Source organism: Cetorhinus maximus, chromosome 22, assembly GCF_964194155.1.
Source record: "Cetorhinus maximus chromosome 22, sCetMax3.hap1.1, whole genome shotgun sequence".
Taxonomy (NCBI): domain Eukaryota; kingdom Metazoa; phylum Chordata; class Chondrichthyes; order Lamniformes; family Cetorhinidae; genus Cetorhinus; species Cetorhinus maximus.
The window spans coordinates 46,600,190-46,615,846 of record NC_135900.1 but is presented as its reverse complement, the minus strand read 5'-3'; the positions used below and the strand labels follow the sequence as shown (position 1 = coordinate 46,615,846).

Below are 15,657 nucleotides of genomic sequence, written 5' to 3'. Positions count from 1 at the left end.
GGTCTATTGGTGCAGTTCATTGGGTTCATACCCACAATTCTCTTCCTTGTAAATAACTTCCTGATCTCAGTTGAATTATCAAACAGTATAAATCAGAAAGTAGAGGATCCCACAAGCATTCTTCTGCACCTTGTATCGGACATTTTCAGAATAAGCAATGAATTTGACAGGGGCAAAAAGTATAAAATAAAGAAATGTATAAAATTCACTGAATTCATTCCACATGCTTACTTCTGAAAAAAGGTCACACTTCTATCATTTAACACAAGCCAGGCTGTACTAATTATTACCAGTGACGTATTGTCTATGTAACAGACTTCATTTGAAAATGGTCATTAGTTCATTTTTGGAAACACCTCTTTCAGACGTGTTACCATAGGACAAACACATCATTGTAAGTTTTTTTTAAAGTATTGTTTAAAATGGCAACATAATGAGATACTTTAATTCCAATCAATTGTATTCTGGGAAGAATGAAAAATTAATTACTAATTCTTACAAGAAATTGGAATTTTTTTTTAGCTTTCCTCAAAACTCTTAACATTTTATATAAAATTAGAAGGATGTTTGAAAATAGAAGACTCTGTTGGGAAAACCTAATAAGGGATTTTTGAAGAAGTGAAGAAAGCCTTTAACAGGGTACCATACAGGAGATTTGGAGTATATTTAAGGGATAAGGGATTAGAGGGACGGCATAAAATTGAATTAAATGCTGTTTAGAAGAGAGGAAACAGAGTAGGAGTTAAAGGAACTTTCTCAGAGTGGTTGGAAGTTGGTAGAAGTGCCACACAGGGTTCTGTTCTGAAACTACTTCAGTTCACAATGTTTACCAATGATTTGCAAATAGGGAAAAAGAAAATGGTATTTAAATTTGCAGATGATGCTCTAACAGGATGAAAGGAAGCTGCAACAGTATAGGAATAAAATGGCAGTTTGAGTTAAAGATGGAATTTAATGTGGGGTAGTATATTTTGATAATAAATGTAGAGGGAAGGGATGTGAAACAAATTAGGGCTGTTCTTTCAAAGAGCCATGCAGGCCAGATGGGATGAATGACTTCCTTCTATGCCATAAATTTATATAATTCTATTATACTTTGAATGGAACAAAATTGAGTGATGTATTAAAGTAATGACCTATCCATTGAAGTCAATGGATCAAAATAGTGGTGTGTGTGTATATTTATGCACATTTCCTGCTTAACCCATTCAGTAAACACTGCTGTTCTGATGCCACTTGCTGTAGACTGCGTCCAGCTGTAACATTGGAACTGTCTGATATAACTTTGGACCAAATGATAGAGTGGTACCTTTAGTGGTGAATGGGTTAATAGTTCTAATAACTTCGTGTGTTTTACATTATATTTTTAAGAAAGACATTTTTAAAATTAAAAGTCACCAGAAAGCTGTTGGGTCTGAGCTCTGGCAGCAGTATTGCCAATATTTGCCACTTTTCAATATGTTTTGTGACTTGTTACTTTCTGTGAGGTACTTCAGAATTCAGATGAAAACTCTAGGATTTCCATTACCTTCTTCCGTCTATTTCGGGTGATGCGCTTGGTGAAACTGCTAAGTCGAGGTGAGGGAATCCGAACATTGCTGTGGACGTTTATCAAATCATTTCAGGTGAGAAAAATTATTAAAAGCTATAATTGTAATTTATAGTGCCCTTTTGTTATGCTCTCTGTAGTTACCACATCTTTTCCTTTTCAGTATCTGGTTACAACAAGAAATGGTTAGTTTACTTTAAGTCTTTTTATGGCATGTTCAGAACAGGCTGTCCATTTCAAGGAGCTTATCTTGCAGTCGCAGCCTAAATAAGGTCTTTTTTAACAAGAGATCACTGGAATGTTCAGGGTTGCATTTTTAGCAGCCAGACCCCATTTTTTTTTTTCAAGAACTCCATAAATCAAGGTTTGAAAAAATCAGTTTTGTGAACAACCCACCAAAGATTTAATTGGCCATCTTAGTTATTTCATGTTTTGATTCTAAAGTAATGTATGTTCAATTTTTTTAAGAAACAAATTATATCTTTAATACAATCTGTTTAGACATACACTGGACATCATATCACTGTAGTGTTAATGGTTTCTATTGTGAAGCAATGTTCCTGGAGATCATGTTGTTAAGTGTTGATGTTTTCATTGTTTAGTTTTAATGAAGTTGGTGTTAGGGAAATCTTTAAACCCTGGGGCTGAATTTTTCGGTCGTCGGACATGCGCGATCAGCGGGCCTGGAAGCGGACAGGAAATGGGCCTCTGGCCACGATTGGCCGCCCCAACCGCGATTTCACGCTGGCTGGCCAATTAACAGCCAGCCAGTATGAAACACACACTGAGAAATGCTCAGTGCTGCCGGGGTGAGGGCAGGAAGAGGGCAGGCTTCAACCTAGTTGAGGGTGCAGGTGAGCGCTTCTAGTGAGCTCCCTGATGGCAGACAGCTGCCCCAAGGAGCTGAAGACCTCCAGAGAATAAAGGAAATTACAAAAATGCTGCAACATGCAGCACAATCAAGCACCTGAAAGCATGCCTCATTAAAATGGCTTATGCCATGATATCACTAGGGGGCAAGGTAAGGAGGCAGGTCCCAAAAACTAACTCAGCCATTTTGGTATTAACCCAACACTATTGGTGTCAGTCTGCACAACACTCTAGTTATCTAACCAACTGAGTTAATCAAACCCCTGACCATACCTTCAGTGGTAAGACAAATGTGCTGCAAGTCTCCTTCCTCAACTACAGATATGTCTTTTTATTTTATTTCCCCACAGAGATTTCATCCCGTCCTGGATTGAGGTTTGACCAAAAATGTGAATGCTGCTTGGGACATTGGCCTGTCCACCAACTGTAAATGTGGACAGGCCATGTAAAATTGCTGTTAATTGTGTCATTAATGGGCTTAATTGCCTGCTTAATTGTCGGCAGGCGTGCTTCTGACTGACTCATGCGCCCGCCAAGTGAAATATCGCGCAAGCGCGCGATGATATCAGGACGCTCGCCCGACGTCATCTTACGCTATTTCACATCCATTTGGGTCAGGCAGAACGTAAAATTCTGGCCCTGGATAATTTGCTAACACAGAGACATTCTCCTCTAAAATTTGATTGAAATTGATAGAAATTTAAATATTGTCTCAAGCAAACATGTACAGTTTCAATGTTTCAGGACCCTTAAAGAGCTTCTTCAATTGTATAGAACCTTGGCTAGACTGCACTTGGAGTACTGTGTGCAGTTTTGATGCACTTACCTGAGGAATGATATTATTACCATGGAGAGGATGCAACGAAAGTTCACCAGGCTTGTTCCCAGGATGATGGGACTGTACTATGAAGAGGGATTGGGGAAATTGGGCCTGTATTCTCTAGAGTTTTGAAATGTGAGAGGTGATTTCATTGAAACCTACAGAATATTTAAAGGGGTGGATAGGGTAGATGCAGGTAAGGCAATTCCCCTGGTTGGGTAGCCTAGAACCAGGGGACACAATTTCAAAATAAGGGGAAAGCTGCTTAGGACCGAGATTAGGAGAATTTGTTTTACTCAAAGGGTTGTGAGCCTTTGGAATTCTCTGCCCCAGTGGGCTGTGGACGTTCAGTCATTGAGTATATTTAAAATAGAAGATTGACAGATTTTTAAATACCAATGATGTAAAGGGATATGGGGATAGTGTTGGAAAAAGTGGGTGATCAGCCAGAATCATTTTGAATGGCGGAGCAGGTATGATGGGCTCAAAGGCCTACTCCTGCTCCTATGTTCCTATATTCCTAAGAGTGTCATCAAACTTAATATGTCTTGACTTTAGCTGCAACCAGAAATTTTCAAATATTTACCTAAATGAAACATTTGATTTGTTCCACATTTGTATAATTTTATGAGGGACAAGGTTGTTTCTATTCTGCAACCTCGCATTAAGCTCATCTAAGTCATTCATATAGGTTAGAAATAGCTGAGGCCCATACACTGATCCTTGCAGCTCTCCACTCCGTTACGGAATTTTATGAGCCTGCTGGTGGCGGGTGTGGTAGGTGGTGTGTGCGGAAAATATAGTGGGACCCACTTCACGACGGTGTGAAGGCAGGTCGTGATCTTCCGCTCAGCCCGTGATCTTCCGCGTTTCCCGCCATCGGCCAGTGGGGATCTAATTGTAATACATTAGCATACAATTAAAAGGCCATCCTGCCAGGCTCTTGGAACCCCCCCCCCGTATCAGCTGTCCACGTAGGCGGGAAAGCACGCCAATGTGTTTCACAACAACACGCAGGCAACGTACAGTTGTTGGTCTTCACTTTGGGAAACTGAGGTGAGTGAGCAGCAGTGTTCTCCACAGCTCGCCTGCTGTTTACAGGCCTCTGGGGGATGGTGGAAACTGATGTTGGCCCCGCAGGCGACTGCTGAGGGGTGGGGGATGTCTGGGGGCAAGTGCTGGCCAGCCTCTGAGGTGACTGCTGAGGTGGGAGGTGGGGGGTGGGGTTAAGTGCTGCCCTGGCACTGCATCCTGCACACAGGCATTCAAGGTGGGGGGCAGGGTAAGTGAGGGAAATGGCCACGCATTATGGACACTTGTATAAACTGACCATGCCTCTACAACTAAACCAGATCAGGCACAGCCACAGTGATATGATTGGGGTCAGGCTCCTAGCCTGCCTGCCCATGCAAGCATTGCGGAGGCACCAAAGGGCCACCAAGCACTCCATACCTTACCCCCTTGCCCCCTCACCCCCCCCACCCCCGGCACGGACTGCGAGTCTGCCACCACTTTATTGGACCGCAGAGCAGTTGGACTGCACACATTGTACAATCTCCTCGCCAACACTGGCCATGTAGCAGTCAATGCTGGAGGCGCTCACAGCCCCTTGCAATCTCAGCATCCTAGTTTGGGCCAGTGTCCCCCATGTTGCAGGTTGACAGGTCAGCTATGCAGCGCAGTCATGTCTGGCCATCTGAGGGGCCCTCTCCAGGAAGCATTAAGGGGCGGTCACACAGGGCCAGGAAAGGTGCTACCCACAGCCATGATAACCACGTCTCTCTCTCTCTCATGCTGCAGAAGGACCACGTCAGGATCATGGATCCGGTGACCTAGCTGTATGCCTAATGGCCTACAGAGACTGTAGAAGATGGAGGAGAGAGCGACTGAGGCACCTGGTCGTGCAAAGGCAGGAGCAGCAACCTCATGAAGAAGGGGCAGCAGGGGCTTCTGCACACGCTGCCCAGGAGCAACAGCGGCCCATGGCTGGCCGGCGCCTAGCGACACCCAGGGTCCATAGATGCTGCCTGCCATTCCTGCAAATGACTGAGAACAAGTGTCGCCGATGACTGCGCATGTCTAGGGATCTGGTGGTTCACATCTGCCACTTACTGCAGGACTTGGAGTCAAGCGGTCATGGAGGACATCCACTGCCAGTGGCTGTGAGAGTGATCGCAGCACTGAATTTCTATGCTCCTTTCAGGGCTCCACAGGATTTCACAATCCGCCACCCACAAATGCTTCGAATGAGGTCATGCCATCTTCTCCATGGCACACGATTTTGTGCATTTAGCCTGGGACCGGGACAGCCAGGATGCAAGAGCCATTGGATTTGCCCTGATCCCGGGATTCCCACAGGTGCATGGTGCAATTCACTGCACTCATGCGGCGCTCAGGTCTCCATCGCTACACTCAGTGGACTTCATCAAACACAAGGGCTTCCACTCATTAAATGTGCAACTGGTATGCGACCACCCGAAACGCATTCCTGCAGGTATACGCAGTTTCCAGGGAGCATGCTTGACACCTATATCCTGAGCCGCTCACTGATTCCTGCAGTCTTCCAGGGTCCACAGAGGCTGCAGGGTTGGCTCCTTGGGGACAAGGGCTACCCACAGAAGCTGTGGCTGATGATACCCATGCAGCAGCCGGTGGTGGTATAATGAGGCTTATGCAGCAGCTCGCAAATTGATGGAGCAGACCAAGCTGAAGATGCGGTTCCGGTGCCTGGACCAGTCTGGTGGAGCCCTGCAATATAGTCCGCAGAGGGTGTCACACATCATCGTTATCTGCTGCGCCCTTTACAGCCTGGCACTGCTATGGGGTGAGGAGATGGCTGAGGAGGAGATGGAGGAGCTGCATGTCTCCTCCGATGAGGAGGACGCTGACGGGGATGAGGGTGACAATGATGGGGATGAGGCTCTCGCACTGGCTAGACGAGGCAGGCGCACTTGGGAGGCCTTCATTGTTGCCAGATTTGTAGAGAATGATGATGACATGCAGTGAGGTGTCCCCGTAGATCCTCACATCACAGTTGTGAATGTTTGACTCCAGTGTGGATTATCTCAGCGCCAATATCCTCTGAGAGAATGCTCCTGTCATGGGGATGCAGTGGAGGCCCTAACAGTCACTTGATTGCAGGAGGATGATGACAATATGTAGTGAGGACACTCCATAGATCTTCACATAGCCTCTGAGAATGTCTGACTCCTGTCTGACTGAGGGCAGCTCGCTTGTACTCCATGATCAGGGCCATCTCAGAGATGCAGTCATGAAACTTTAGATGCATCTGATGCCTACTGCACCTCAGCCCTTCAGGTGCTGGTGCATGGCATCACTGGTTGCAGATGTTGGTGTGATGGGGGCCAGCCCCACCTTAAAGGTGCTGAGAGCACACAGAGAGTATGAGAGAACTCTGTGGCGCCTGCCCACTACATTGTGGCAGCAATAACCAGCATTGCTGAGGTGCAGGCATCAATAATGTTTCCAGGGAGTGTGAGGCTGGACCATCACTGTGGTCTGAAGGCCGCACGGGGAATAGGCCCTGGACTGAGACACCTGCCTTTTATCTTGTGCAGAAAGGTTTCACATCTGAGTGACAAGAACACTGCTCATCAGAACAAGGAACCATAGGCAGGGAGACATTCTTGGGAGATCATTGACAATAGTGAACATTATGTACAGGTGATTAACACCCATGCCCAGGCTGTGCAACTAATTCTCCTTCACTGCCCTAGCCCTGCCACTGTGTTTTGGTGCTCCCAGGACACCCACAACAGAGCTGGAAGCAGCCTGCTGACTGTGACGCCCTGTCTGTGATGATTTTGGTGGGCGTCCTCTGGAGGGCCGTGACTTGGAGGTCTTTGGCCTGCTTTTGGGGTCCTGCTGTGTGGCAGTGGTGCCCTCCTCTGCCTGTGAAGCTGGACCTGTGGAGGTTACAGGAAGAGGGGAGTCAGATGGGCCTGTCACTCCCAGAGTCACCTGAGTGGATGGCCCCGGAGCATTCACCTGCTGATCCTCCTCCTTATGGGTGTCCGAGGGCCCCTGGCTGACTCCGTGAGCGCAAGGGGTAGCTGGAGTGAGATCAAACTGCCCAGCACTCCTCTCACGTACACACTGTTGGAGGCCAATTATGGTATCAGCAATGGAGTTAAGCCCGCGCAGCTGTGCAGGAGTGACATCCTGGACCAAGGTCTCCATGGCGGCCTTTATCCTGTCAGTGTTGACCTCAGTGCGTGGCAATGCCAGCGCTGTCACCTCAGCCTGAAGACATATGGACTCCTCCATTGTATCTTGCAATCTGAGGAGTGCAGCAGCCATCCCTTCATGTTGTTCCCAAGTTGGCCTTTGCAGCTCCAGCAACTGTGCCACGATCAAGTCCCGTGGTTTGTCATCTGACTCGGACTCAGCAACGTTCTGGCCTCCAGCAGTCCTCCAAGTGCCGGGGACCTGGGAAGTCCCTGCCTCCGCCTGCTGTGGATCAGAAAGTGTGATGTGCTCACCAGGTTGTGGTCCCAAGGCTATTCTAAAGCTAGGTCCCACCGAGGTGTGTGTCTCTGCGCTGGTGGAGGGTGAGGGTGAGCGCTGTGACAGGACTTCAGGGAGGGTGCCTTCAGATTCCTTTTCGGAGATTTCTGCAGAGCTTGCTTGGAGGCTCTGGGTCGTGGACCCCATCTGCTGCTTCCCAGATATGCCTGCGAAAGCAAAAGGAGATAATTAGTGCATGGCAGTGGCCTGTAAAAGAGGATGCGTCAATCACGGCATAGTTGTCTGATGGATGTTGCACAGCTGGATCCTCACTTGGTAGAGCAGCACTGACCTCACCGTCAGCACAGGACCAGGCCCGGTCATCGCCAGCCAGCTGGATGGCTCTGTTTTCAAATCCTGTGAGAACTTTGAATTCTGGCACCGCTCCACCTTTCCCTCCAGTTGTAAGCCAGTTTGTCCTGCATGAATAGAGATGGAGAGAGTGTATCAGGATGCCTGCTGGACCAGATAAGTATGCCTGGCCTGTGTGGGTGGTGAGTGGTCCCATGGACGGGATGAGGACAATGGTGGTGTGTGTGAAAGAGTGAATGGTGATGTCCCTTGCACTGTCAGTGACTGAGGGCCCTGTGGGTGTGTGATGGGTTTGTGAGTGTGTCAGTTGGAAGTGATGAAAGGAGTGACTTACCCTGGCAGAATGGAGGAGATCATTCATTCTTTGTGACATTGGATGACTGTCGTCTTCTGAAGGGCATTGTTGCTGACCACCGCTGTCACCACCTGCCAAGCCGTGTTGGTGACATTGTTACCGACCCTGCGGCCAGAGCGGGCATAGAGCACATTCCGGCAGACCTCCACTGCATCCAACAGTTGCTCGAGGGGCCTGTTGTTGAAATGGGGGGGCTGCAGTCTTTTTCCCTTTGCTGGCCATGTCTCCCAGGCAGTGGTGGTGAGCTGGTGGCGATGTGCCACTGGCGGCTGCCTTTTAAAGGTGGCAGCTGGCCTGATGCAACAGCGGGGTGATGGCGAGCGAGCGAATGAGAGCCCGCCCGCCATGGAAACGGCGTGTTTTGCGGGAGTGAATATATAATGAGGCAGGCTCAGGAAGATACAGCGTGAAAACCCGCCATTTTCATCAGTGGGTAGGACTCCATTTTATCCGCCCGCTACCACATTTAGTGCAATTCTGGGAAAATTCAGCCCTATGTCATCCCAAAAATGACCTGCTTATTCTTACTCTGTTTTCTGTCTGTTAACCAATCCTTAATCCATGCTATTATATTACTCCCAATCCAATGAGCCCAAATCATGTGTAACAATCTGGGAGGCACCTAGCCTTTGGAAAATCCAAATATTCCACATGTACTCTTGCTCCCTTATCTATGCTACTAGTTATGCCCTCAAAAATCTCTAATAGATTAGTCAAATATGATTTCCCTTTCATAATTCCATGTTGAGTCTGTGTAATCATAATATGATTTTCCAAGTACCCTATTACCACATGATTAATAATAGATTCTACAATTTTCCATACTACTGCTATCAGACTAATAGGTCTTTAGGTTCCCTGTTTTCTCTCTCCTTCCTTTTTTAACACTGGGGTTCCAATCCATATGGATTGTTCTAGAATCCAGATAATTCTGGGAGATTAAAACCAATGGACCCATTAGCTCTACATCCACCTCTTTTAGGACTTTGGGATTTAGATGATCAGGTTCAGGCTTTTAGTCCCGTTAATTTCTCCAGTACTTTTCCTTTACTAATATCAATTAAGCTTTTCACTCTCATTAGACCTTGATTTCCAACAGTTTCCATTAAGATCTTTGTGTCTTCTACCCTGAAGTCAGACACTAAATATTTGTTTTACATCACTGCCATTTCCTTATTTACCATTATAATTCTTCTGTTTCTGCCTCGAAGGGACCCTCGTTTACTTTCACTAATCTCGTCCTTTTTACATACTTGTAAGATCTCTTACAATTTGATTTTATATTTCTTGTTAGTTATTCTCATATTCAATTTTCTCACTCTTTATCAATTTCTTGATCATTCTTTGATGACTTTTAAAACCCTCCTAATCCTTAGGTTTACTTTTTTTTTGCAACATTGTAAGTTCCTTCTTTTAATCTAATTAGTTCTTCCTGACTTCTCTAGTTAGCCTTGGTTGCATGACTTTTTCAGTGAAGATTGTATTCTTCAAGAGAATATATATATATTTGTTGAGAATTATGAATTATTTCTTCAAATGTTCATCACTGCTTATCTGTTTTCATTGCTATGGACAGCAGAGAGACAGTAGGATGGTTCCCCTTTTTCCACCTCTCGACTGACTGAAAACAGATGTGTTTTAAACCCCTGAGTGCAATAACTGCTAAAAACAGACAACTGATAGGTTTTCTTGTACGTTTTTAAAAAAGAATAAATGTTTACTACGCAACATCAAAAATGTATTCACACGCGCACACACACACTCAAGTGAAGGTGATTACATAAGTGGTAGCATGCACTTAGGTTTTAAATGTCCAGAAATTCACTGTCACATTTGCTTCTCTTAATATGAAGACTTGAAACATTGCAGGCCCATGATTCCTTTTTGGTCCATGGAAGAAATAGAGGTTGGAGGTTTATGAAGATAGATTCGCAGTGGCTTACTGCTTACAGTAGTAGATTTCTCTGGCTTCTCTCCAGTTGAAGTGCAGTCGACCCTCTGCAGTGAAAACCTGGTTTGGTTCTTCAAATAAATAGGTAAAAGCCAGCCCAAATGATCTGACTCCTGATGGATTTTAGGCAGGGTCCTGTTCCTTTGCTGGTCTGGAACTCATCTCTCTCTTCTGCTCCAAATATGTGTCTTATTAAATGTCCCGATCAGAAACCTGGTTTCTGTCATGTGACCATTGTATCTGTTTCTCATTGTCCTCACAAATAGTTGGGCAGGCTCCCTGACATCTTCCCGCCATCAGCCAATTTTTCCAAAAGTGGCCAGCATGGTGGATCACTGGATGACTGATTTGAGGCAGGCAGATACTTAACATACCTAAGGACCCAATAGATCAGGATTTTCCCAGGTGATTCTAAATCTACCAATGGTGCAGAGGAGGCTCGGCTACTGCAACGAGGTGAACTATCAGTGGTAACAGAGTTGTGAGGATAAATGGCATGTCTGTGAACCTGTCTGCAGCCAGTCTCCTCAAACAAGCAAGCTTTCATGTATGGAGCTCTGCAGAGGTTGTGGCCCAAGTGATTTTTTGCTACACGAAAGGTGTCCCCCAAGTCCTAAGTGGCCACTAGAGGCAGGACAAAGGTCCCTTGGAGGCTCAAGGCACTGGAGGCTTCCTGTGACAATGGGGTTCATGTTTTCAGACTCTACTTCCTCCAGTGAGGCGAAGAGTGGCCAGAGATGGGCATGCAACCACATGGTGCAACTGTGCAGCAGCCAAGGGAGCTCTAGTTGCCAGAAGAAGCCTTTGGAGGTGGATGATGTGGACACATGGGCAACAAGGTAGCAGAAGGCGCTATCCAGCTCAACAGTTGTACTGGCAAGGGTGCAACTTCATCAAGATGTCCAAGTACCAATGCCAACACAGACTCTGCCTTTTCAGGGAGGTGGTGGGGGAGCTATGTGGAATAATCGAACAGGAGTTGAGGCCACTGGGAAATGATGGCCCCCAATGCTCATCACTTTAAAAGTGACATTGACACTCAATTTCTATGCATTCCAGAGACTGTCTACTTAAAGCTCTCAGTCAGCAGCCCTTCACTGCATGAAGGAAATCACAGATGCCATGTATCAATCGACCTAGTCAGTATATCAAGTTCAATACTGATCGGGCCAGCCAGACCAAAAACGCCAGATTTCCTAAAATGCAGGAAGTCATTGACTATACTTATGTGGCCGTCAAGGCTTCCTCACAGCAGCCAGGTGCCTTTATAAATAGAAAGGGCTTTCACTTGCTTAATGTTGAGCTAGTGTGTGACCACTGTAAGCAGATCATGCAAGTATGCGAGAGGTTTCCACGAAGTTGCCATGACCCCTATATCCATAGACAATCCCAATTTCCTCTGCTCTTCAGGTCACCTGAGTGCCTTTGTGGCTGGATCCTGGGGTACAAAGGCTATCCTCTGAACTCATGTTTTTTTATCTCCACTACATTGCCCCAATACACAGGCAGAGGACACTTATAACCGCTGCTCTATGACTACAAGGGCCACCATCAAGCAGGCCATTGGCTTGCTGAAGATGAGGTTTAGGAGCCTTGTAATATATAACCGCAGGGTTATCCTGCATGATTATCATTGCTGCACATTGGCTATAAAGAGGGGAGTAATGTTGAGCCAGAGAAAGACACCAAGCAAGCCGCATCCTCAGAGGAGAAGGCAATTCAATAAGTGCCAAGTGAGAAAGGTGGTGCTGGGGTAGTCCAGGCCACAGGACATTGACATATGTAGCAGAGAGATTGGTGACCTTCCAAACCCACAACCACTACCATCTAAAAGGACAAGGGCAGCAGATAGGTGGGAATATCATCAACTGGAAATTTCTCTCCAAGTCACCCACCATCCTGACTTGGAAATATATTGCCGTTCCTTCACTGTCGCTGGGTCAAAATTCTGGAACCCCCTTCCTAACAGCACTGTGGGTGTACCTTCACTGCAACGGTTCAGGAAGGCAGCTCACCACCAGCTTCTCAAGGGCAACTAGGGATGGGAAATAAATGCTGGCCCAGTCAATGAAGCCCACATCCCATGAATGCATAATAATTTTTAAAAATTAGAGACCCTCACCATCTAATTGTTCTTGTGATTTCAAAATCCAAAGGCCATCATCAAAACAGGTCATCTGGAGTACCTTACCTTTGCAGACCATAGTCTCATTGGATTTAACCTTTGGCTCATGTCAACAGTTGAATTGAAATAAATATACAATTCATTATGGATTGCATTTCAACAACCTTTTGTTAAACATTATGCAAATTTGCATGTTGCAAAATAATATCACCTAGTGAACCCCAAGTGCTGGTCCATGCATTTAGGCACATGCTCACCGTATTTCTACAGGGTAATCCCCCTGAGGCTCGAGTTGATGTGGATGCAGGCTGCTGCCTTTCTTGCTCCGGTACATTAGATGGTTGTGGTCTGAGCCCTCAAGGTATCTGAACCCTTCTGGTGCCCAGCATATTTGGGGCTACCTGCATCTATGCCGGGGCCACCTCCATAATCAGAGTTTGTGTTACCATTGAAGCGGCTGAGGATGTGTCTTCAGTTGTGGAAGCACCCTGAGAGAAGCCTTCATGAAGCCTGCCTCTCCACTAGCCTTTAAGGTCTCATATTCACACTTGTGGTCACCTGATGTGGCTGCGCTCCTGGTGATAGGGAGATGTATAGCTGGCCCATCTCAGCCATTCACTGCCTTATTGACCTCATGGATGAGGCCATGCTTTGGATGACTGCTCGTAACCCCTGCATCCACACAATGCTATGTTCCATGTGTGTCTCCATGATGTTTGCCAGTCTCTCAATCAAGTATGTCATGTATTCAGATGCCAGAGAAATTACATGCCAGAAAAGGACACGTGTCATGGTTAGAATCCTCCATGATTTATGCATGGGGCTTATGGAAATTCCAACAGATATTCATACATTTCATGCATCAGCTGGAGCCTCTACTGCTTTGTTGATTGCTGGGCCTCTCCTCACTCCTCCAAGGGAAAGTGGTCAAGGCTGTCATTGCCTCTGCTATCTCCTGTTGTGCATTTGTGAAATGCTCACTAGATTGTGCCACACTTCTAATCACACAAAAGAGACCATTGACGTAAGTGTGTCTGCGCCGGAATGAAGTGATGCTATGTCTTCAGATTGCATTTGCATCCTGTGAGTTTTCAAATAGCCCTGATGCCTGAAATTTTTCTAGGGTATAAGATTCCACCTAGATGATAGGTGCAGATTAAACATGCCAGGAAAAGTTTGGGTTTGTCTATTCCAGCGTAAGTAAATTTTAAGATCTGCTAATTCTTAATTACTGCCAAACAACTTTTCTGAAAACTAACTTTAAAACTGTGTCAATCCTAAAGATTTTAGTTATTGTTGGCGACTTTAAAAAAATTTTTAATATATATTTTTCAACTTTTCTCATTTCTCTCCTAATCCCATTTTCCTTTCCCTTTATTTTGATTTCAGCGCATGATTTGGCATTGAATTAAACATTCTGAGCTCATACTTCCTGGTGCAGACTCTGTGCTGCTCAGTAATAATTGTTTAATCTGATTGGTTAAGGAGATACATAGTAGATTGTCCTGTTTATACAGACCTTGCCCTAGATCCCTCATAGAGGTGCTGCACTGATTTGACTTTCTAATCACCAGCCCAAAGCTCCATAGAATGTTTGTGGGAAAGTTTAAGTGTAATGAGTGGCTGGCACTGTTGATTCAGCACTGACTGCAAAATTTTGTCCATTGTAATCAGCAAGTTTTTTGCAATAATTGATGGGCACCTTTTTTCTCTCTTTGAAGATCTTTGGGTAAATGGACAACAAATAGTGTTAACTAATCAAGAGTAAAATTGTTCCATAATAGCTTTGTGATCCAATACTGTCTCTGATCATCACCACACTATGCGGTCACCTAACCCCTTCATCTCTAATTTGGATTTTAGGGCCCACAAAAAATAGAGAGAGGCCCAGTAGACATAGGTCTTGCCCCATACTTCTACTCATCCACCCAGATAGCAGTAACTTTTTATCACAAGAATGCATAAATTTCTAGCCTCTATATTCAGTACAATTCAACAGGAATTACTCTTCCCAGTAGTAGAGGCATTAGAGCCAACTATTCGATAAGGTCAGTCAATGGTGTTTTCCCTTTCATTGCAGGCACTGCCATATGTTGCTCTTCTGATAGTTATGCTGTTCTTCATCTATGCTGTGATTGGAATGCAAGTAAGTGACCTTGTACTATAATACAGCACCAAGCTTGTTCAGTATCAATCCATATATTGTGATGAGCGCACAGCAAGGGAAGCATAATGTGCTGACTGGTGACTGTTTTTATTGTAGTTAATGTTTGGTATATATGGAACTAAATATTTGGTGTTATCCAATGTAGTCATATACAATACAGTATGTTAATAAATTGTATGGAATTAGTAAATAGTAGCTAGCCTGAGCAAGCTCACACACACTTGCTGCTAGGTGCAAAATCTTCCTCCCTGTTGCAAAGTACAGCCTCCTACAACAAATTTGTGATTCAATTGCATGTGGGACATATGTCTATCAGAACAAATTATGTTAAGACTCTGCCTGGAACCTGAGAACTAACAAGAAATCTGGAAGCTGTTCTTGCAGATTTATCTGGCAGGAACTGCACTTCCCCTACCCCCACCAGCCACTCCATCCAAAACAATAAGCAACCCTAGCTCTCACCATGAATGATAACAGGCCCATCTGACATGATCGCCGGTAGGTAGGGGTTTCTCCCCATCTAATTTTTAAAACCCAAGCAAATGAAGCCGCATCAATCCATTCACCAATGCCCCTAACACAAACACAATCATGCTCAGAAACTTGGACGTATCAATGCACTCTTCCAATGCACCAGGTATTCAAAATGCACAATGTCTTCAGAACATATGTGGCAGCAGTATCTTTGAGAATTGCATAGAAGTAACTATAACATAGTAAAATGCCCCCTAGATGACAGCAGCTAAAGACAGTAGCATCTGGCTTCTGAATACATAATTGGAGGAAATTTCTGCAGATCTGATAATGATGTCAGGCAAGCAGCATGCCAAATTATGGTCTGTGGGTGGTTGAGAGAGGTGGTGCTGAAGTAGAGCATGGTGTCATTAGTGTATTAGGGATGTTATAGGCAGGATTTTAGGTAGCAAGTCAGTCAATATTCCCAGCAGTGACCTCCTAATTAGCCACTTCCGCAGTTTCTGT

At 45.3% G+C, this 15,657-nt stretch overlaps 1 protein-coding gene across 1 annotated transcript in view; it reads left to right on the top strand.

Moving 5' to 3' along the window:
• The window catches only part of cacna1c (calcium channel, voltage-dependent, L type, alpha 1C subunit), a 1,337,968-nt gene that overhangs the window by 1,111,104 nt on the left and 211,207 nt on the right, over positions 1 to 15,657 (top strand). Inside the window, exons 33-34 of the mRNA XM_078568241.1 lie at positions 1,497 to 1,625; positions 14,590 to 14,655. Coding sequence (XP_078424367.1) covers positions 1,497 to 1,625; positions 14,590 to 14,655 — 195 coding nt within the window. The remainder of the gene's footprint in view (positions 1 to 1,496; positions 1,626 to 14,589; positions 14,656 to 15,657) is intronic.